Source organism: Mus pahari, chromosome 11, assembly GCF_900095145.1.
Source record: "Mus pahari chromosome 11, PAHARI_EIJ_v1.1, whole genome shotgun sequence".
NCBI lineage: Eukaryota > Metazoa > Chordata > Mammalia > Rodentia > Muridae > Mus > Mus pahari.
The window spans coordinates 26,994,678-27,018,949 of NC_034600.1; the positions used below are offsets into that span (position 1 = coordinate 26,994,678).

Here is a 24,272-nt window from a genome sequence, read left to right on the forward strand (position 1 = left end):
ACCCTCATCAACTTGATCCTGTTCTATTTTATTTACATTATCCTTAGCATAATTAATGCAGCACAATATTTTTAAATATACATTTACTTTTTTTAAAAAAAGTAATACATAGTGAAAAAAAATTTCAAATAGTGTACCTGACCCCACTCCTAAAGGCAATCTCTAAAACAATTCTTCAGAACTTTCTAGAAATATCACACCAACGTAGGTAAGATAGAACATTCCTTGTTGGGTGACTAGATTTTTGTCTTACTTAACAGACCAAAGGTATATTTGCAGAGGTTCCAAAACTGCCATGTAAAAGCACATTAGAAATTTCATTTCTTTCTCAGAGTTCACCTTGTTGAATACGCACACAGCTCACACTGGGGGCGAATATATATGCACAAACTACTTGCCAGGTCAGACTAACAATGGCAAACACTTTTCAGGAGACACAAGGAGAGAAGCTTCGAGACTTTACCCAGAATCAGTGCCGAAGGAAGGACCTGGTTTGCACGGAGAGGTAAAGTATCTTTATGTATGCTTCTTTAAAAATTAATGTTCTCCATTTGCAGAATACAAGTCTGCATTAGTAAATGCAGAACAAAGCAAGCACATGTTTGTATTAGTTCTGTAATTGTCATTTCCTGGACAAACTTACTAAGAGTTTAATAGGTAGTGAGGCTCCAGAAAGCCGACTTATTAGAACTCACAGGGGAAGCAGAGTGTAGGGGGTGGGGAGTAGAGTTGTGTGACTGACACCTTGCCAAGTCACACAGCGCAACCCTGCAAAGCCTGCTCAGTGAACCCAAAGCTCAGGCAAAGAATGAGCAGCTAATCTACTCAGGTTCCCATTAAGGAATCTGCCAAGTGTGGCTGATGGTGGTGGCTGCTTTGGGGGAAGTGGGGAGACAGGGGGTGGTTGATAAATGAGTCTATGAGGTGTCTGGTTTGAATCTGAAAATTTCTCCAATGAAACACCAGCTTGTATCCTAAACCTTGTTCCCTAGACAGTGGTGCTATCTGGAGAGACTGTGGAACCTTTAAAAGATGGGGTTTGTCTGACATAAGTGGGTCATGGGGTTGAAGATTACAGCTTGGTACCTTGTGCTTGCCTCTCTCTGCCTCATGGCCTTGCTGTGATGTGACCCTGACAATGTTCCTGCTGTATTGCTCCACCACGCCCTCTCTGCCATGATGGGCTGCAATTCTCTGAATCCAGGAGCCAAAATCAGTCTTTCCCTCCTGTAAGTTATCTTTGTTGGGTGTCATGCTAACAACCGTATAAAGGAAGTAGTACAGAAACTCACTGGAAAAAAATAATTACAATAATAATAATCAAATAAATAAACAAAAGGGAAAGGTAGAAAGGAGAATGTAAGAGGATGTCTGAGCCATCAGATAGTGAATAGCCAAGGACTTTTATTTCTTGGGGCCAATGCTAGGGAACAAGCCCAGGGCCTCACGGGTGTAAAGCAAGAGCTAAGCTGCAGAGCCCCAGCCCCCAGGGTTCTCCAACACCCCAGTTACCACACAGTTCAGCTTCACTGGGACTGTGAACTTAAAACTTGGCAAAAGTTCTGGAAGCAGTGAGGTCTGAAAGATGCCTAACAAACTCAATGTACTTCCTCTTCTTCCTCGCCTCCCTGCTAGCATCCCACAGACAGCTACGCAAAAGACCGAGACTGGCTGACTCTGGCAGTAAAGTCAAACGCTACGATGAAGCCAGGCACAAACTATCAGAGCATTTTCAGTTGTTCCTTCTCATTTAGCTGGCACTAGAAACCCTTCAAATCAGCACTGTGGCCAAGGCCAACTTAACCCTGAGACTAGATGAGACAGGACAAGGCTCGCTAACTTCAGAATAAAATGAGTGTGTCAGATATGCTGGTGATAACTGCAAGATCACTGTAAGGAGACCCAAACAGGTGACAGAGAAGCCCAGACCCTCTCTTGTAGTGAGCGTTGGTGTCTTTACAAACCCAGTGATGGTATGTGAATGTGTTTTACTCCCAGGTATAGGATATAGGGCCGCTTCAGTTTGTCCATAGCCATGAACTATGATTGTCTCTTGCTCTACGGAGCTGTGGGTTTTGTTTTGTTTTTGTTTTGTTTTTGTTTTTTTTTTTGTTTTTTTTTGTTTTTTTTTGTTTTTTTTTTGCCAGCTGCAGAGAGTTTAATTCTGGGGCGGGTCTAAATGGCAGAGCCAGTAGAGCAGCCAGGGGCACTTCAAAGAAGAGGGTGGCGGCTGATTCCGACTGCAGGATTGTTGGTTTTCTGGACTACTGAATATTCTGATGATGAAGATTGGACTTGGACCTGCTCAGCAGGAAGTAGCTTAGAGAGGTCTATGTCCCCTTTCCACTCCAGCCTTCTTTCTCTCCTACCTAGTGTTAGCGGGCTGAAAGATATCAGGGTGGAATACTGTTTAGAAGGGAAGGTATAAGAACCCAATAAAATAATAAAACTAACAGGCCAGCACTCTGCAGCCATATTTAGAAACACTAATTGAATCCCGGAAGCTTAAGTGATCACCTACAAGGATTAATTTGATCCCCACCTGAATTAATAGACAGAACTCTTGATATCCTTAGAAATGACTGAAGAAGATTCATATTCTCACAGGAGAAGGAGCTAGGGATGTGCGTATACTGTGAACTGAAAGGGGAAGGGAGCTGAGAGACAGAAGGACTGACGAGGCTGGGGTGGATGGAAGGGTTCTACCATGCTACCCACTGTTAGAGGGAGGAGCCTATGGACATCTATTCTGTGCACACAGGCCTCATAAAACCATTTAACCCTTTGAGGACGCACCTTCCCAACCACACTTTGCAAATGAGGACACATAAAAATTGAAATAACTTGCTTGAGTTCCACAGGAGAAAAGCAAGCCTAAAGTCCAGGTGAATTGTCTGCTTTTAAAATAATTGAAATGAGTGTTTCCTTTAGACAAAAAGTAGAATAAATATATATATTGAGCTAAACATATAATAACATACAATAATAATAATAATATCTTCCAGGTGCCAAAGTATGGGGTACTAGCTAGATTCCTAAGTATTTAAAATATATTATCACACGCAAACCAAATCAACTTCTCAAGAGCCAACAGGAAATATGCTATCAGTATTACTTAAAAGTAAACTCATATTGCCAGTGAAATATGAGAACCAACCAAAATCCTCAGGAACTAAGCTACCCTCATACATAAGCTGAGCCCACTCCCCACCCCTGAGCTTCAGCCTTGTCCTTCCAGACCCCTGGATTTAGGTTCCGTTTGGGGCAAAGCCTCCCTGACCTGTCCAGGCTGGTTCTGAACTCCTCCTGTTTAGCTTACCCTTTCCTTCCTAAGCAGCATGGACCACAACCATCTAAGTGTGTGTGTGTGTGTGTGTGTGTGTGTGTGTGTGTTAGCCACACTCAGCCAGATGACCAGACCAGACTGACCTCTCGAAATTGTGACTATCATCAATTATACTTCAATCTTCCAAGTGCGGGGATCACAAGGATAAACCACCGCACCCAACTCCATCTTTTGTAAAGTATACAAAAAAAGAGAGTCTTCCTTAGCAGAAACAGAAAAATGAAAGCAGTTAAAAGCTTTCTCGACCGAAGTAAGTAGTTCATATCTGTAATCCAGCACTCAGGGGACTGATAAAGTAGAATATTAAGTTCTAGGTCAACTAGCGCTACACAGCAAGACTCTGCCTCTCTCCAAAATAAAATAAAAAAAACAAAGTAGTTTTCTCTCCAGCTCATCCTGCATAGTAAGGCCTTGTCTTTAAAAAAAGGTGTGTGTGTGTGTGTGTGTGTGTGTGTGTGTGTGTGTGTGTAGGGGGGTGAAATCTCAAGCTAATACCATAAAAATGCTTTCTACATTTCATCAATTGCAAAATGAACACATCTGTGATTCCGCTGCAAGGTGGGGAGGGCCTGGGTACACTTATATCCTCATGTCTGTCTATATCATCTCTACTAACACGCTGAAAAAAATTCTTAAAACTGAGTGAGTGAATGAAAACTGTGAGCTACCTAGAGGAAAAGAGCAAACACTTTCTAATTCCTACTGTCCACTGTCCACTCTCCAGTGCAACACCTAAAGGTTAGAAGCCTGAAACTGGCAGCCACTGGGGCCTCCGCTCCCGAGGAGGTTCTGCGGCTCACCCGACCTCCCCATGTCTTGGTTTGCTTTCTACAGCTGGGATAAAAACATCAGGACCAAAAGCAGCCGAAGAAGAAAAGGGTTTGTTTGGGCTTATGGTGCCTGAGGGGTAAAAGCCCATCACCATCCTGGGAAGGAGGCGGGGCTGTGAGGAAGCTGGAGCAAGCACAGAGCTCAACCCTTGATGGGTATGAAACAGAGAGCATGAACTAGAAGCTGCTCAAGTCATTAACCATCAAAGCCTGATTCCATGGTATACTCCTCCAGCAAGGCCCACCCACTAAGCTCCCTTGACAGCAACGACAGTGGGGGGTCCAAGTGTACAACCCTATGAGACAGTGCAGAATATTCTCATTCAAATCATTACACCCCGACTCTAATAGCACCTTTTGCCCTCCAAATCCCCAAGCAGCTAATCTCGCTTCTGCATAGTCCACAAAGACAAGATTGTTTTCCCTGTCTGTGTCATATTTGTTTCCCTGGGGAGAGCAAAGGAACCTCAAAGCCACACTAAAACAAATTCCTTACAATTAACATGAATCTATATAGAAATCAATGCCTAGGTTGGGACATGGTACAGCTGTGTGCACAAGTAAAACACAAACAGGTGTTATAAATAACGTATTGTGTAAGGTACCTATGTTTGCGCTTTCTTGGCAAACCCCTGCGAGTACAGTGTAAAAGGTCATAGAATACTGGAAATAGCCTTTCTCTCTTCCAGCATCACCTGGAAGGGTTCTTAAAAACCTGGAGGGTGGGAGGAGAGAGCCCAGAACTTCTACAGGGTGGCTACAGTCAAGCATCTGCCTTTTTCATAAGTTCCCAAATAATGTTCTACTAATTTTTTTGTTTGTTTGTTTTTTTCAAGACAGGGTTTTTCTGTGTAGCCCTGGCTGTCCTGGAACTCACTTTGTAGACCAGGCTGGCCTCGAACTCAGAAATCCACCTGCCTCTGCCTCCCGAGTGCTGGGATTAAAGGCATGCACCACCACACCCGGCTCATAAGTTCTACTATTGCTGTTCCAGCAAGTGTCCTTTGAAAACCTCGACCCTGATGGAGACACTCCCTTGACAAAGACAGACCATGTGCAATACATGACTGGAAAAATGGCTCTTTATCCTAGCTAAAGGCCAAGAAGCAGTATATGATTATAAAGTTAAAGGAGAGTGCTGGTAACGTTAGTAAAACCCATGGGTCTCTTGCCAAAGAGAGTATAACTATTGAAAAGCCTCACCCCCAACTGGGAGCTAACTACAAATGTGGACTGAGTCACTCTTCAACCAGGCTGAGATGTTGAACATCAGAGGGCATGATCACCGTGGAATGTGAGAGCTTAAAACTATCACAGGTAAGGGAGAGAATGCGGAAGCAAGAAGAGGAAGAAACCTTATCCCCGATAACTTAGCCATCAAGATCACGCCCACTCAGTGTGTGTCCCTTACGAGCTCTCAGAGAATCCGCTTACCTTCAGCACAGCCACCTGGCAAGGCTACCCATCCTAAAGGTGCTCTCAAACCCAGAGGACCCTGGAGTGTCTGAACACAGAGTACCCTGTGCACATATTCCCCATCAACCCCATACCTAGCTGTGCCCTACTCTGCTTTCCAAGAACATATTGTTTTTAAAAAAAATTGTTAAGATACTACAAACTGACCTTTACTGCCTATAAATAAAGGACTCCATGATGTGTCCCCTTCCAGTGACTTCTTTACCCCCTCAGCATCTATCCACAATAAGTATCAATCCTGGCAAGTATTGATCCCCACAACAAATACACCAGAATACCTTTCAGCTTTGCCCCTGACCTACCTGAGGGTCTCCTTCAAACGCAGACTCCTCAACCAAGCCAGAAACAAAGCCCTTTCATTGCCCCAGACCCATCGCTCTCATGTCTTCATTTCCAGAGAACTTGAAAATGAACTAGAACAAGCGTTATTCCTTATCTCTCAGCCTGCCAGCCTGCCTGTCTCTCCCCACCTCTTTCTTTTGACAGGGTCTCATGTGTCCCAGGCTACCTTCAGATTCACAATGTAGCTGAGGGTGGGCTTGAACCTCTGATCTTCCTGCCTTCACCTTCCAAGTCCTGCGATTACAGGGATGCACCACCTTGCCTGTTGTGTGCAGGGCCGGGGATCCAATCCAAGGCATCATCACAGGTGCTCAGCAGCCATCCTACCAACTGAGGACATCCCCAGTGCCCAGGTCTTGTTTTGGACGTAAGAGGTAGATGCTCGATTAACTGAAATAACTACAATGTCTTTACCCTGTGAGCCAGGAACCATGCACGAATCAGGTCGGTAGATCTACGATCAACACACACCTCTCAAGGTGCTGACAAAGACACCAAAGCCAGTCAAAGAGAGATGGAAGTCAGAATTCAGACCCAGAGGGATTCCCCTTTAGAACTCTGGCCATTTCCTTCACACCAGGCTTCCTCTGAAGGAAAGATAAGCTAGAGCAAGAAACCAAGAGTGGCAGCTCACTGGTCAGCCAGCTACCCACCCCGCTGCAAGTTTTTCTCATCAAGCCCAGACTTCAAGGGAACAACAGTATATGTAATAAAACACATTTTTACAAAGTATCCTATTTAGAGTCATTGGTGCGTGCCATTATATTATTATGGAAAAGCCAGCCTTCCTTTCACATCAGAGCCCCAGAGCCTGACAGAATGTCTTTATCTATACACCGAATGCTTTGACAAGCCTGAACGTACTCTATGAATATAAGTCCATGAATTGCCTATGCTTTTTTTTTTTTTGTAGAGAAAAGAACACATTAAAATCCACCTTAAAGAATACAGTGTATCTATTTTTAAAAGCACTCTGTCCAAATGGCAATAGGTTTCTGAACTTTGAGGAAATCATGACCAACAGCTGAAAGAGACAGAAAGAAGGGGTCATCCCCAACACCTAGCCCTACACACACATACACACACACACACACACACACACACACACTCAAAACTCAGGTGTGGCTCCTTGGAAAAGGGTGGATAAGGAAAGACTACAGGGTCTGGCCTTGTTGCTTCAAGTTGCCCCTGTAACCAACTAGCTAAGTGTGTAACACAGTATCATGGATTCCAGATCCTGTGAGAATTAGCAATGCTATTGTCTCCCAATTATTCCAGCTGAAAGCAGTAACCGATTTTAAAAAGCACCTAGGTGTAGTTAGGTGGCAAACCTTGATCCCACAGCCCATGTTAACTGCCTGCTCTGAGCCTTTGCCTCTCCTTTGGTTAGCCTAAAGGTGAAGCAAGCTTTAGTGCTGCCTGCTTAGGAGGCTTGAACCAAAAGAAGCCGATCTGAAGTTTATGGTGAGCTGGGGACATAGATCAGTGGAAGAGAGCTTGCTAGCTTAGCCGAGGCCTGAGGTTTGTTTCCCAGCGCCATGCATGCCAAAGAAGCTTTGGAGAGGTGAGTGGGGAGTAACTGCCAACCAGCAGTTCCCTAGAGAAAAGAGTTAACATCCCAAATAACATGAACTTTGAAAGCAAACTTGGTATTACAAGCTTAAACTCTCCCAAACAAGTTCAGCCTGTGTAATTAAAGTTAAAAACACACAAAAATAAACCTGTAGCTGCTGCTGACCTTCAGGAGCTCGGCCAATACACTAGGAACACAAAGGACTAGCTGGACGGTTAGGTCTGTGGAGACAGCGTCACATGACCTCACACATTCTCCCACCTCGGAGGAAAGCACAGAATATTAGAGCTGAGCTTCATGGAGCAGAGCCACAGTCTCGTCTGCCCTTTTACACCGCTGAGTTGGCTACTTCAGGACTGACATTTCTCCATGTCAGACTGGTGAAAGGAGAGCACTGCACTGGTCCCCTCGGGGGTCCATTTCCCACGTGACTTAGAAGCCATGTCATTCAGACTCTTCAGACAAGGGCATCATCACTCAAAAATTCAACATTATCAGCTAAAGCCTTTACACACACACACACACACACACACACACACACACACACACACACACGGAGAGAGAGGGGGAGAGAGACAGAGGGAGAGAGAGGATTTATGATGTCATATCATTTCAGGTGTTGCTCCTTAGAACCTACCTACCTTGTATTTTGAGACAGGGCATCTCACTGGGACCTGAGGCTCTCTGATTAGGGAAGGCTGGCTCATCAATGAGCTTAAATCATCCTCTGCCTCCCCAGCACTGTGATCATATGTGTGCACCACCACTTCTTTCTCTCCTCCTCCTCCTCCTCCTCCTCCTCCTCCTCCTCCTCCTCCTCCTCCTCCTCCTCCTCCTCCCCTCCCCCTCCTCCTCTTCTTTGACATGAGCTCTAGGGATTGAAATCAGACCTTCGTGCTTGCCAGACAAGCATTTTACTGACTTAGCCATCTCTCCAACCTTCAGCTGAACTATTTAACATTTTAAAAAACAAACAAAAACAAACAAACAAACAAACAACCCTTGCTCTGTGGCTCAGACTAGCCTTGAATTCCTCATGCCTCCCAAGCTGGCCTCAAAGTCCTACGCATCCTGCCCTGGCCTTGAGTATTGGAATGACAAGCCTGTATTACCCTCTTCCCTTTCTGAAAGAAGTAAACAAGGAAGCAACAGTCACTGTTACTTTTACAATGTAACTCATGAGAAGGACCTGCACTTTTAAGAGTACAAATTCATCATTCCTGCCATATATACAACCAGTAGTGACCCAGAGTGATGTTTCCATGATGGCTAGATTGCTAGTGAGGAGAAAACGTAACTGTAGGCATGGGGGCTTTCACTGGCCCTTTTAACTCTCAAGGAATTAATTGGAGACAAACTTTTGACGGTTCATGGTGGCAATGGGCTTTGAGAAGAAACTCAGCAAATACTTCGTAAGTCATTACAACCTCACAAAAGTGAACTGCGACTTGTACCTAAGCGTACGTGTTGTGTAAGTGTGTATCTACATCTATGCTTATGCTTGCACACAGGCGGCTCCCGCCTCTTCCTCCTTTCCGCCGTCGTTCCTCAGCTTCACATTGCTGAGGTGACACTTCAGCATTTTTTTGTTGTTGTTACTATCTCGCACATGACTTTGCAGGCTGCAGGGACACATGACCAGGAGCAACAGGAATTCAAGGAAAATTAGTCTATTTCGTTTTACTTGAGTATACACCTGGGTCCAAATTTGGACACTCTCAGCAATCCGTCAGGAATCTTTGAAGGCTCGAGGCTACTGTGGAGAGGCCGCTGACAAACCCTCAAGCACAACTTAGGAGTTGGCGGTTTACAGATGCTAACCCTGAAGGGGAGGAAGGAGACCCAGGGCAGATTAATTTAGTTGCACTGGGTAAGAATAACTGACTGTAAAAACAGTTCAAGGGGGTAGAAAGCAGAAAAGTCCACATTTGAAACAAGTAAAACAGCTTACTTCAAACCACTGAAAGGTTGTTATTCCGACAGAGTCTACAACAGTCTGGAAGACTTGGGATAGTTAGAGCTGGAAGCCTCCTGAACTCACCTGCTTACCAAACCAGTAACCAAGAAAAAAGAAAAGCATGCCCTATAATACAAGGTGAGGACAACCCTGTTGTCCTTCCTGGCATGGTGTTTAGCCTTGACAGAGGGCCCAGAAAACCAACAACTCATAACAAACCAGGCCCTTTTTGGGTAGTCAACGAATTTGGCAGTATCTATTAATATCAAGATATATTCTCTAGATGTCCTGTGTGTATGTGTGTACCTATGGAGGTCAGCTCTCTCCTTCCACCATGTGGGTCTTTGGAACTGAACTCAGGTCATCAGGCTTGGCAGCAAGCATTTTTACTGGCTGAGCCATCTTACCAGCTCTAGATAGCTTTTTTTTAAAGAAAAACACACTGTACGCATATTCTAGATATGAACATGGTATCAAAAGTATAATTAAAATGTTCATGTAAATGGTATAGCCGGCTATAATATTAAACATTTCATATTTCACATATCTACATACTTCAGTGTGGATAACATGTAAGCACATATTCCCCATTTTACCATGTTGAATCAATGGAGAAGAGCATTTGATAAGCCCAAGCAAGCTAAGTGGCTCCAACAACAGCACCCCACCCCGCCACTCCAGATCAGCGCAGAAACTTAGAGGATTTCTCAGTAATGTGGCTCATTCGGCAAAGCAGGCTTCAGGCTTGCCAAATCTATGCCTCCTTGATTAGTCTTCTAAGGCGCGCTGCAGCGACAGGCTGATTCAAAAAAAAAAAAAAAAAAAAAAAATCAGGCATCATATCAGATGCCCATGCAGGAGCTAATGGAAATGCTGCATTCCTGAATCACGTTCATCCCCTTCGTACTGTGCATAACAGGGATAACACAGACCGTGTGATGTCAAACCATTCTGTAAGGTGTGCTCACCTAGATAAAGACCTTATAGTCATCTTACAGCGCAACAAGGTGAAACCGCCCTCTGTTCCAAGAGCTTGTCACATGAAAGGACTCCCAAAGACCTGAGGTTGACACTGAGGCCACCAGATGAGCACAGGGCTCCTCCTCCAGCCCTGGGAGCTCTCTGTGTGGTTTACCAACTGCAAACTGGCACAGGCTGCAAAATGCTGGGTTGCTGAATGCATTTTCTCACTTTACAGAAGCTGCAGCCGGCTCCTTGCTGTCACAAGGAAAAAACAAATCTCTCACCTCTGACAGTCCATTCCAAGACTGGTGTGTGTGTGTGTGTGTGTGTGTGTGTGTGAGAGAGAGAGAGAGAGAGAGAGAGAGAGAGAGAGAGACTGACTTAGGGAAGTTGGCGACCCTCTTCCAAAGATTTCGTCTGTGCTCCTACCAAACACCACAAACCACATGAACACACTCTGTTGCAGTCGTCACCACCTTAACCTAAACCTGGTACTGCGTCTACCAAGACCAGTCCAAGCAAAAGATTAACCCATGGTTCGCGGCCATGCGTTTGTCGACAGGGCCAACCCGGGAGAAGAAGCCAGCGTTCTGTTTGTTTTAAAGGAAATACTTCCTAGCGCATATTTAGGACTCTGAACTCTGCACACGGGGCCACGTGGTTGGCGATAATCTGGATCCCTCTTGTTAGTCAAAGCCACCTCTTTCCGCCGCAGGCAGCCCGGGGCTGGGTAACCGACACCGTCACTTTCAATCAGACCGGCTCGGAGTCTGTCCTCACAGAAATCCTCCCGCGCAGGAGATCGGGGGCGGGGAGAGCCACCGGGAAAGTGGCTGGGGGCGGTACGTGTGTCCCTGTAGGCTTTGGCTGGAAGGGCCTCACACCTGTGGGGCCTAAGTGGCTCTAGCTGCTCAGGTGAGGCCCAAAAGAGACTAGTAGGAGACGCCTGCCCTTCCAGGAAAGTGCCTTCACCTCTCGCAGAGCGCGCGGGCACAGGAGCTGCGCTGCCCACCTGTAGCCACAGCAAACAAACTTTCCGCCCCTTTTGGGTGGGAAGCATCGGATCCCCTACGCCACCCTCTGGCTCGAGCCGGCAGCGCCCAAAGCAAGGCGGGCTCCTCACCTGATACCCCTAAACCACAACCTGATCTGCACCAGAGCCGCTGAGGCTTGCGGGGTTGAGGGACTTAGCTGGAAGCCGCAATTAGGAATTTGGAAGAAAGGGACTTGGAAATCCGCGCCCTGCTCCTTTGCAATTCCACTTCTCAACTTTGCCAGCCGCTGCCCTCCGCCGCGCGCCCTCGAGCCCCTCGGCCTCCCCAACGCCGTCCCGGGGAGAGGGGCGCCCCGAGATCAGCGGGAACCCGAACACTCACAGCCGTAGCGGGGCCGTTGCAACGACGGCAGCTCTTCGTGCGGCATCCTGCGCTGCTCCGGGGGCCCTCCCGGGGCGCGCCCCCCGTGGTTTCCCTCGCTGGCCAGGCTCGCGGGCTCCGCGCCCCGCGGGCGCGCTCCGATCCCACCTCTGGGGCTGCCCTCGCCCGGCTTCTCGGAGCTGGAGGATCCGCTCCCTCGGTGCTCCTTCGCTCGAGCCTGCGACGGACGCGTCTCGCTGACACCGGGGCAAAAGTGAACTCTCTCCTCCCTCGCTCGATCGCCCGCCCGCCCGCGGGCCGCACCGCCTCCCCCAGCAGGTTTCCTTTCTCCTCCCGCCCGGCCCCGTTATTCACCGCGGTGGGAGCGCGCCGCCGAGCAGCGACCCCTACTGGCCGCACAGCGCAGCGCCCGGTTGCGAGGGCCCGCCTCCCGCGAGAGGAAGGGGCTGAGAGGCACCCTGGACCCCTGCGGCTGGAGCCCAGCGCACAGATGGAGGGCGCCTTGGAGCATCCGGAGGGTGGAAGTGAACCAGCGCAGGGGAGAGCAAGAAAAACCACAGCAGACCACAGGCACCCTGTTCGCCTGGGTGTTGCTCAGTGACTGAGAGACAAACATTGCAGTTCCTTTTCCTCTAGAGAGATTGCACGAGGACAACCCTCACACACTCACCTCCCCACCCCACCCCCGAGCTCCGCGTGCGCCTGCTTTTCGCGTTTAGGGGTATAAACGAAAATTGTTTATGACTTTTGGTCTACCAGACACAGGATTCCCCTTTCTTGCCAAGAAACGGTAAGGGTGAGCTCGTGCGCCGGCTGCAGGGGCAAGATTAACAGCCTCCAAACAACACTCAGAACACAACTGCCAGTCATCCGCCCGCCCCTCTGCCAGCCCGCCCCCAATGTGCAAAACTGTCGTCGCTCAGGCCCAGCCGGGGTCGCACAGCCACAACCCCTTTCCGGCTCAGCGTTTGAGACAGAAACCACAAGTAGTTGTTTTAAAAGCACGGGTTTCATGCGGTTGCTTGGAGCCTGGAGGAATGTGGAACCCCCCTCCTAAACGTGGGCCACTGCTTTTTCACAAACGTGGGGGCATGTGGATCACATGACAGGAAAAAAAAAACATCGAAAGAGAGGGTCATAAGAGATGATATAGCCGAAGAAAGGTGATCTAGTCACCTTTAATTAAGCAAATCTACAGAGAGCGGCCAGCTGTTTTCCGGGAGACACAATGAACTCTTGAAACTTGAAATTCAGACTCTTGGGCCCCGCCCTGCCTCCAGTTCAGTTGGTCTGGGTTGAGGCTCCTGAACTTGCATTTCTCACAAGTGGTCGGTGAACCTGAAGTTGAGCTGGCCTATGAGTTAGGTGCACAGGAAGAGGGATGTCTCACTGGATGAGAGCGAGAGGATTCCCCACCCCCACCTCTAGAGACATTGGATTCTCACCTGTTGGAATGGAATGAAAGGGATTTTCCTCCCCACAAAAGTAGATGTTTCTAATGCTAAGAGCAGCTAAGAGCAACTCGGAGGGGAAAATGGCCACAGGTCAGTAATGCTCATCCAGAGACCAGCCTGCTAGCCAGGCTTCTTCCATGTCTCAGAGACGCCGTGTTGGTCTCTAAAACGCACTGCTTATTCTGTGCATCAAAGATGAACTCCTCACACATCAATCAGTTCTGAGGATGAACACCAGTACGCTGGGCCCCAAGAAGTAGATGGTCTATGTGTGGAGAGGAGGGAGGAAATCGCTGTAAACCACAATGGCCTGAGAAGGTGGTGTGATTTCAAAGCACGGTGTCAGGTGGAGTTTGAAGAATAGGCAAGAGTTGGGTGGAGAACATTCTATCCTAAGACAGGCAAGGATGGGAGCCATGAGCTGGAACCTGAGCTTGGGCTGGGAAGCTGTTACTAAGCCGCAGAGCACTTTCTGAATGTCAGACCAAGTGCGTCGATTATGACAATTAAGGGACATTTGAGAGCCCTCAAAGATGTGCTGGGGTGTTTTGTTGTTTGTTTATTTTTTTAAAGGATTTATTTATTTATTATATGTTAGTACACTGTAGCTGTCTTCAGACACTCCAGAAGAGGGAGTCAGATCTTGTTACGGATGGTTGTGAGCCACCATGTGGTTGCTGGGATTTGAACTCCGGACCTTCGGAAGAGCAGTCGGGTGCTCTTACCCACTGAGCCATCTCACCAGCCCTGTTTGTTTATTTTTGAGACAGGATCTTGCCCTACTTGTGACCCCAGAGCCTCAATCTCCCAAGTGCTGGCCTTGCATATGCGGGCTGCAACAACCACCCAGGATTTCTTGGTTTTGAGCATAAGAATTGTAGAATGTTCTGGACTTGCGGAAAGGTGAGTTCTGGAGCAAGTTACAAAATGTATCAGAGCAAACAAGGTGGAGCTCCTGAAGTTGGATGGAAGGGGCTATAGCAGATGTTAGGAAAGAAGAGCTTCTATGAAGTTGACCTCAGGAAGCACGATGCTTTCATGCAGACAGGCTGAAGGTTCTTCAATGCTAACGGGGTAGTCACACATGCTCATAGGTGGGCTGGATAGAGTGAAAGCTATCCTGTGTTTGCATAAACCCAAAGATGTAAGTGGGAAGATGGTCGTTCTAAGTTTGCTGGCTGCTGAGAGTTCTAGAGGATCTGGGGCTCTGTGACAGCTGATGTGATGTCACCATGAAAAATGAATCTAAGGCAGTGTTTTTCTTTTCTCTTCTTTCTTTCTTTCAAAAAGATTTACTTATTCTTATTTATATGAGTACACTGTCTTCAGACACACCAGATGGTTGTGAGCCACCATGTGGTTGCTGGGAATTGAACTCAGGACCTCTGGAAGAACAGTCAGTGCTCTTAAGCACTGAGCCATCTCTCCAGCCCAGGCAGTGCTTTTGTATCTTGCAAGTGGCTAGAGCCAATCTTTGTCAACTCTGTCTGCACTGTGCTGTCTCACAGATCACCACACACCACCTCTCTGGAAAGCAACTCAACCTGCAGAATGTTAGGCTGTTGTTGTTAGAATCTGACCTCAGACCACAGACTCAACTAAATACATGGCGATGGGTCATTGTCCTGTGTCTTCGACTTGTGAGGATATCGGGGGAAACAAACAGACAAGCCGAGGCCAGATTGTGGGGGGAGAAAATGCCTCTTGGAGTTTATTTTGTTTCGACTTCCTTTTCTAAGACATGTATTTATTTAGCACTTGCGTATGTGTGTGCACATAGGCCACGGTGCAGGTGTGGAGGCCAGAGGACAATGTGATAGCACTAGTTCTCCCTTCCCACCATGCTGCTCTTGGGAACTGAACTCAGATAGTCAGGTTTGGCAGCAAGTACCCTTACACACTGAGCCATCTTACTAGACTCCAAGACACTTTAAAAAAAAAAAAAAGCAAGAAAGTTTTTTTTTAGACGCATGACGTTGAAGAACTTCTAAGCATGACACCATTATTATCATAATCGTGTTATGATACATTATGACTATGATTGTTATTGGAGGCATGACTTTGCTATGTAGCTCAGGTCAGCTTTAAGCTCTTGATCCTCCTGCCTCAGCTTCTCAAAGCCTGGGATTATATATGTGCCAGTACAGCCAACACTAACCAAGTATTGAAAAATCAATACTGTGAGAGAGCAAATTTCTGTTGATATGGTATTTAATATTATGTTTTAATTTAATCTAGCTCCTTTGTTAACAAGTTGAAATGAGAATGAAAATGCTTAGAAAATTGTATTTATTTTATTATTATGGTACGAAAGCTTGAAACTAAAGCCTCCCCTAAGCCAGTCAAGAGTCCCCTTTTAAATTTTCACTTTAATTTCTCACTGCCTTGTCTGGTAGTCCGGCCTAACCCTGCCCTTCTCAGGCAGGGTTATACTTGTAAAGTCCCTCCCTTGTCTCCTACCACGGCTGTTCTTCTGCTTTGTTTGCGTGCATAGGATCTGGTTATAGGCTGAGGCTTTCCTCAAACTCTCCAGCCTCTGGCTTCAGCCTAGGAAACCTGGCAACTTTAAAACAGTAACCATTAGATTGCTTATATCAAAAGGAGACAATAATATGCTTGAGTCAAAATTCTAACACACTACTTCAACATCCATTCGCTTTAAAACTGATTTAAAGGCCAGAGAGATGGCTCGGGAGTTAAGGACACTTGCTGTTCTTACAGAGGACACAGGCTCAGTTCTGAGCACCCACACCAACGCTAACAATAGTCTATAATTCCAGTTCCAAGAGATCTGACACACACTTCTGACCTCCGCAGACACCACACACAGGTGACATTCAGAGCCTTACAAGCAAGCAAAAGACTTGCTTTATAAACATAAAATGAACATAAACAAAACTTATAGAAAATGGTTTGATTTTCCAATAAGATAGCGCTATTGATCACTCAGCAAGTCTATCCAAAACAGTGACACCAAGTGTGAGGCATGAAGAAAAGACACTTGGGCTTTTTCAAAGGATGGGGAGATTTTGTGTTGTTAAAGTTTTCTAATATGTCCCCCATTCCACAAACAGAGAGACTGCAAGAAGAAACCAGAGCTAAGCTTTACTACAACGGAAACCTCTGTCTAAAAAGGAAATCATTACAGCTCAACATCAGATTAAAAGAAACTGAATCAGATATGAAGGAAAGAGTATTTCTGTTCTGAGAAACAGAAGTGGGAGTTGAAGTACTGGGAGAAAGAAAATGGCAGGACTGGATTCCCTTTTGTATTATTTTACAGACAGGGAAACTGAGGCACAGCCATTGCCACAGCCAAGCAAGAACAGTGCCTAATTATACTTCCTGCTTCCTGGGGTCTCTGCCAATTGCTTTTCTTATTATACACATTTGTTTGCCTAGATATACATTATGTTTTTGATGAAATCCTTTCCCCCTTCACGAAAACCTATAATTTTGGACAACTTTCAAATAGTCTGTAAATGTTAAATCAGTATGGCCTGCCAGCAGATCTTTTAATCTTTCATCCCCCGCCCCTCTTTGCTTCAAGGATAAAGTTGCAAGTAAATCAAAGTTGGAAAGACTGTCTAACCTTGATTGAGTGAATTAAATAAAACCACCCACAATGTGGTGATTATTCCCCCATTTCATAGTTGAAGAAAGTCAGAGACCAAATAACTCCAAGAAAGTAATTCCCAGGGGAGCCTGTGAAGGAACCTCATTCCCAGGGCAGAGAGCAGCATGGCTTGCCAGCCCCACACCCCTTGGTTGTTCATCTCTATTACCTTGACTCAATTCTCCCAACTGCGTTCACCACTCCGTATGTGCTGGAATATGCGTTGATTATTGGTCACCTTAGAACACGAACTTCTTTATTTTTCTTTTGTCTCATTATTCAGACAGGGTCTTATGACTGTAGACAGGACGCCTTCTCTATATAGCTGAGGATGATCTTAAACTCCCCCCACCACCAGGGGAGAACATAAATTCAATTCCCCCACTACCACAAATTATGCAGTTTCCCTGCATCTGGAGAAACTGCAGGGGTCAGCACATCTGGAGAAATCACAGGGGTCAGCACATCTGGTGTGCAGTGGATAAGCCGCGCATCTTCTTGATCCTGGTATCTCCCCTGCCAGGTATGAATAGAAACTTCTTGACAGCTGTGACTTGGCCTGAATCTTTACGGTTGTGCCAAGTGCTTCAGGGAGTGCAATAGCACTTAGTTATTTTGTTGCAAAATCGATTGTATTAAATTCTTACATGTGCCTTTCCTGCTCTAGGGATAATTGCTACTTTCTCTCCTCCGAGTCTCAAAGGCAATAAACCATGGGGCTGGGTTCACCCAGGGTGTGCTTTCCTCAGCACAGAAGTCCAGCGCTTGTCTCGCAGACTGATAGTGTGTGCTATAAGTTTCAGCCTTTTCACTTTGGGGAAGCACAGACTCGCATCCCCCAGTCACCATTTAGTTGCCATTACAAAGAGTAAGGAACCTGGATGATACTTTGGGTCCAAGCTGTAGTTCCCATTGTAATTTGAAGGTAGTCCTTTAGATTTGTATTGGCTTTCTTCGTGTGTGACTGGGGTGTCATCAAAAAGGTGCCTGGGGGAAGGGGTGCGCTTCCACATTGCTTCTACAGTGGCAAATGCCTCCCATAGCTATAAAGGGGGGGGGATGCCTTCACATATCTATACAGTTCTGAAGCACACTTCCAGAATCACCTGTGCCTCCGCATTGCCTGTCACGCCAAGTTCTCATGGGTGGCTCAGGCTTTGGCAGAAGCAGGTGGCCCTGACTTCAGGTTTTTCTAGCCTAACTATTAAGATCTCCCTGCTAAAAGGCTGTCTTCATTAACTGATGCAAGACAGAGTTCTAGCTAACCAACGAGAGCTTGCACATCTTGAAAAGTGTCACTAGTTAGGGTCGGAACATGGTTCATGAACGAAGCTGTGTGAGAATCTGAGAGCCCGTGAGATAATGGCAAGGAAACGAGACAGAAAGTCCTGCGACCTCTGTTTCTCCGAAACCTGGGTTGTTCTGGCCTTGTGCTTTTGTGTCCTTCTCAGGTGTAGTAAAAAGCGGTAGGTTTACTTCCGATTACCCTATCGTTTTACTTTTATTATTCAAAAACATCTCCAAGCCTGAGTTGTGCTTGTGACCTTACATCCTTGTGCGTATACATCCTTAACGCACGTGAACTTTGCCCTTGCTTAACCCTCAGGATATAAATTGTCTGATACCCTGGATAGAGTTGGCTCTATAGCATGAGACTTTAAGTCTGCCTCATTTCTAGGCTCCACTCTCCCAGGTTCACGCTGCTAACTAGAGCGGTAACAGTTACCAAGGAATAAAAATCATCACACCCACTAGGTTGGCAACAGGATGAACAGTTAACAAGTGTGAGGAGTCAGAGATGCTGCAGTAGTGCCGGGGAAGCAGGATGTAGAGCAAGCATTGCAGGCTGGCCGTGTCTAACGTGAAGATGCACATTTCCGATGTTAAACAGTCCCCTGTCTTCTGAGGGCCTGGAGCGAAGCAGACTCACACACACAGATATCCATCCCAAGGGAAATCTGAAAACAATCAGTGTCCTCCTGTGGCAGAATGGATACATCCCTGGTGGTGTAGAGCACGGATACATGGATACAATATACATGACGTCATTTGTGTGCAATTATAAATACACAAATTAGTATTACATAATATACGTGGAGGTTAGGCACTTTGTAAAAGCATAAAAGACAGGCAAAGAGGATGCACTATTTCAGAGAGGCAGTTAACTCTGAGAAGCTATAGAAGAAGGTAGAGAACATCAAGTTGTTCACATTTTATTTCCTTCTTTCTTAGCTTGAGTTAACTTCTCCCTTTGTAGTCCAGGTTGCCTTCAAACACATGGTGATCCTTCTGCCTCTGGCTCTCTTTAACCCCTTTCACTCCCCCAACCCCCCCCCCATACTGTGCTTTGAACTCAACCTCCTAGGTAAAGTGCCACTGTGCACCATCCTGATCCTATTAAACACAAACACTCCACTCAGCAAATGAGCAGTTGTATTCCCAGGACGCACAGTCAGGGTGATGGTTGGTCTTCATTACGATTTGACCGGATTTGGAACCACCTAGGAGACATAGGTTAATCCCACTGGGAGAAAATACGACCACTACCACTCTTTTAAAGCCAGATTTGAGGCAAGCTTTATTTAATACTATCCAGGATGATGGACACTGTCCAGGTCCATACCTGGGATTTCCAGTGAATGGCACCAAATTACTTCAGTCAGCTACTTATAAAGGCAAAACCCATAAGATATGTACTTCCTGCTTTCATCCAACTGGGACCAAGCACATATCCTGATGTACTTCCTGCCTATATGAGATTGAGCACATCCCGTGCAACCAACCTTATTTATAGAAGAAAAACCAAGTGGCTTGTTATCTTACATGAACAACAGCCCCCAACATTTCGGGGAGGTATCTGTCCTTGGGCAAGTGGGGCTTACAAGTTAGAGGCATGTTTGTTATATAGATCTCTTCAGGACAGTGAGTTATTTTGTCACAAAGAGAAAAGTAAGTGATGCTCATAGACATTTGATGTTTGCTCCTGGGCATTCTTCTCTACATCTGGAATGTTTTTAAAAATGACGTCTTGTGCTTTTACTTTCCGTTTTTTTTCCCCCCATTTTGTTTTGTCCTATTATGGTTTGTTTTTAGTTGTCTATTTGTTTTCTAGTGAAAGAGAGAGAAAGGGCATTGATTCGGGTTCCGGGGAAGATAAAGATCAGGGAGGAGCTGGAGAGAAGAAGCCATGATCCAAATGTAGCATATTAAAAAAAAAAAAAAAAAAAAAAAAAAAAAAAAAAAAAAAAAAAAAAAACTATTTTCAATCAAAAATTAAATTATGAATAAAAAATAAATAAGCACTTTTGACTGTCTTTAAAATAGAAATGATGTCATAGTTTCTTGAGTTAGCATTTTTTTACTCATGTGTTTCATTTCCTCAATAAGACAAATCTATATTGTTTCAAAACAAAACCCCACTGCAATAAATGACAGTGATGTGGCAATAGAAATAGGCAGACACACATATCTTTGTAGGAGGTGCTTATTGTTGAAGTTGTGGCATATGCCCCCAAACTCAACTATTCCTTAAGGGGCAGCTGGGCCCATCCCTGATAATAAACTTCTCATTTGAGGGGTTGGTTAGTGAGTCTTCAGTGTCCTCTTAGGATTCAACAAGGGATTTTCTCTTTTCTCTCACTAAGTGGTGGAAGATGGATCATGTGGCTGGTCTCTTGTCTAAGCAGAACTTAGCACACAGTCACACAGCCCCTTTCATTGCAAAACCTTCTCGGGGAATTTTTATAGCTAACCAGCTGCTAATTCTCAGTGGCTGGTTAGGGGTTAATGCCACATCTGGATCTAGTCAGCCTGGGGCCATTTGTGAAAGTCAGTGGTGCACCAAGGCACATCCCAGTATGGAAGGCCTGCAGCACCCAAGGCTGCCTTTTGTCAGGCATAAATACAAGTGTCACCTCACGCTGGCTCTGTAGACCAAGTCAGCGTCATCCTGGTCCACTCTACCTTCCTTTCAACTACTTTCTCTGGCTTGCAGATGCCATCCCTACACACATTTTCAGTTACTTTTGTTCAAAACTTCCAGCCTGTTACATTCCTCAGGATCCTTCCCTTGCTGCAGCTGGTGGGTCGCTAAGCCCCAGGGGCATGCCCTTGTGAGTACACTGTCCTGTCTGCACCACTACCAGCACCACTACAGGTCTGCTCTGAATTCTGACTGTTGTGCTGATGGATGGACAGCTCCCAAGAGTCAAACCCATGTTCTTTTTGCTCTTTCCAATTTGCTTTATTTTGCTTCCTTCTCTGAATCACTACACCAAATCCTTCCATTAGCATTCTTCTTTGAGCCTTTAGCATATGTCACCTTAGCTGCCGTTTCTGTTTCTATTGTTTCCTTTGATCAGAAAAAAAAAAAAAAAAAAAAAAGGAGGTTCTTTTAGTAGCCTCCTTTGCTCTTATTTTCCATAACAGTAAACAAAATGAGTCACCTCCAAGGATCTGACACAGAAGTGGGGAAACCATCACACTTGGAAGCCTGCTTGCTGACCTTCCATGCAGAGACTTTCCAAAGCTAGAATTTCCATCATGGAGATGTTCTAGGTTGGTTTATCTTTTTTTTTTAAAAAAAAAAATATTCATTTATTTTATTTATATGAGTATGCTGTAGCTGTCTTCAGACACACCAGAAGAGGGCATCAGATCCAGTTACAGATGGTTGTGAGCCACCATGTGGTTGCTGGGAATTGAACTCAGGACCTCTGGAAGAGCAGTCAGTATAACTACTGAGCCATCTCTCCAGCCCTGTTTTTTCTGTTTTGAGATAGAGTGTTACAGTGTAGCCCAGGCTGGCCTCAGATTCTAACAGTCTTCTTGCATCCACCTTTCAAACACTGGGATTAGGTGTGTGAGGCACCAAGCCCTATTTTACCTACATATTTTCAAAGACTAAAAACTTTGAGCTTTCATGAATTTGGAATTTGAATTTCGTACAGCACATAATAGGCCCTCAATAAAGGTTTTATAATCATAGTAAAAATGTCCTTGGATCTTAGAAAGTGACAATATCAACAGGAAGTGTCTGCCTACAGGAAGCGTCTGCCTACGACTTACAAAGATTATCATTGGATTTCCACTATTTCCTGGTCCGGTCAGTAAAACCAGCGAGCTTGAGAAGTCTGTTTTCATTTTTGCTCAGATTTCTGCATTTTAAACATGTTAGAAGAATGTTAGAGTTTTTGTTCTACTGCTTCCTATATTCTATATTTCTGAGAGAATTTAACATGAAGAACACCACACATCCAGAGCAAGGATGGGGTGAGGTCAGACCCTCCCACTGAGTGAGGGTGAGAGGTACAAAAGTCATCCAAGAGACTGATGGAGGCCCTGTTGGTGTAAACTCCTCCTGTCTCTTCACTCTACTCTCAAAGTGCTACATGATGTCTAGTCATGTGTAAATTACATTAAAATTAGTGTACTTTTTTTTCACTTTGGGAGTGAGTTCTACAAAGAATTGGAGAAACGTGAGAAAGAAAATTAAACAAAATAAAGTTAGTAATTTATTAGCAAACTATAATGTCTTGAGTTAGAGGCAGTAGTGCAGCCTGTGCCCAGTGTGGAGGGCTCTAGCTTTGATTCCTAGGAGATCTCTCTCTCTCTCTCTCTCTCTCTCTCTCTCTCTCTCTCTCTCTCTCTCTCTTTCTCTTTCTTCTCTGTCTCTCTCTCTCTCTCCTCCCTTTCCCTTTCTCCTTCCCCCCCCTCTCTCACACACACACACATACAGTGTAGTGAATTGAGCTCTTGAGTTTTTAGAGTTTACATACTCTTGGAAATCTGTTAATGAGTATAAACTTGAGGCCTAAAACAGTGCTTCATTGAAACTGTATAAGGTGCTCCTTCAAAAAACATTCTGCTAGAAATACCATAAAAGGATTGTGCGCTGGGTGGGAGGTCTGTTCTAGCAAGCAGTAAAACCAAAGAGTAAATTTTTTGACAACCTGGTCCCTGTTCATACGCAGTTCATTTGGGGGGGTCATTCCTACCTCCCTCAGCCCAGAAGGGCCTTTGTTACTTGTTGGTTTCACTTCTAATTTTTACACTAATTTATTTGTAAACAAATTTACAAATAATACATTTTAAATTTTAAGTGAACTTTCTTGCTCTAGTCTATTATCCGAATGTGCTGGCTAGTTTTATGCCAAGTGACACAGGTTGAAAGGAGAGAGCCTCAATCGAGGAAACACCTCCATTATGTCCAGCTGTAAGGCCTTTTCTCAACTAGTGGTCCATGGGGGTGGTGCTATCCCTGAGCTAGTGGTTCTAGGTTTTATCAGAAAGCAGTCTAAGCAAGCCGTGATGAGCAAGTCAGTAAGCAGCATCCCTCCATAGCCTCTGTGTCAGCTCCTGCCGCCAGTGTCCAGCCCTGCTTGAGTTCCTGTCCCGACTTCCTTTAATGGTGAACATTGATATGGAAGTGTAAGCAGAATAAACCCTTTCCTCCCCAAATTCCTCCCCATGATGTTTCATCGCAGCAGTAGTCACCCTAAATAGAACATAGCATTACTTTATTTTTTTTCTAGTCCTAATTTAATTACTGATTTTTTTTTTCTGTGATAATTCTCAGTAGAATTCAATTCACATTTAGTATCTAGTGTTTCAGGATCTAGGTCAACGTTATAGTCCTTGGTCTCAAAAGTTATGTGTTGGAGCCTGCTGTGGGTGGTTCACACTTTTTGTCTCAGTTCTCAGAAGGCAGAGGCAAGCAGATGTCTGTCTATATGTTCAAGGCCAGCCAAGGATACACAGTGGGACCTTGTCACAGAAACAAAAACAACAAACAAGAAAGTTAGGTGTTGGACCAGGCAGGAGGTAGTTGTTGGCACAGGAGTGCCAAGACTGTTGTGGGGAAAACTACTGACTTCTTCTTTGATCTGAAATCAGGTCTACAGGAAAGAGCTCATGTCTGGTATTTGGTACTGTGTCAAAGGTTCATGGCTGGGGAAGTTAGAGTCACTCAGGTCACTTTACTAATTTTGTCTTGCTAGTTGGACATTTTTAAAACGCCTCTTGAATAGTTATTTTTATACCTGTGGGTTAGTGACTTGATCAGAGAAGCTGATCCGTGCAGTGAATGGCAGTTGATGCAGAAACTCAGAGACGCTGAGAACTAGTGGCTCTTATGTGATAAACACTAAGGACACTCATGTCACCCCTTCCAAGGTTTTGGGAACATCACAAAGGTGTGGGCAGGGGAGGGGCAGAAAGAATGTAAAAGTTAGATGATTCAGATAAAGACTGGAATGTTGTCTTGTGGACATGACACGGCTGTGATACCCGTGAACTCACAACTGCGGTTGCCTGCACCAGGCACACAAAACTAGAACAC

The 24,272-nt window shown here is 45.4% G+C and overlaps 1 protein-coding gene and 1 pseudogene across 1 annotated transcript in view; both read right to left on the minus strand.

The window, feature by feature from the left end:
* Iqgap2 (IQ motif containing GTPase activating protein 2) overlaps positions 1-12,153 on the minus strand; it is a 264,615-nt gene extending 252,462 nt beyond the window's left edge. The window contains exon 1 of the mRNA XM_029544180.1: positions 11,864-12,153. Coding sequence (XP_029400040.1) covers positions 11,864-11,909 — 46 coding nt within the window. The 5' untranslated portion in view covers positions 11,910-12,153. The remainder of the gene's footprint in view (positions 1-11,863) is intronic.
* Positions 12,154-17,288: 5,135 nt separating this feature from the next.
* On the minus strand, positions 17,289-17,464 carry LOC115065024 (annotated as a pseudogene).
* Positions 17,465-24,272: the final 6,808 nt, after the last annotated feature.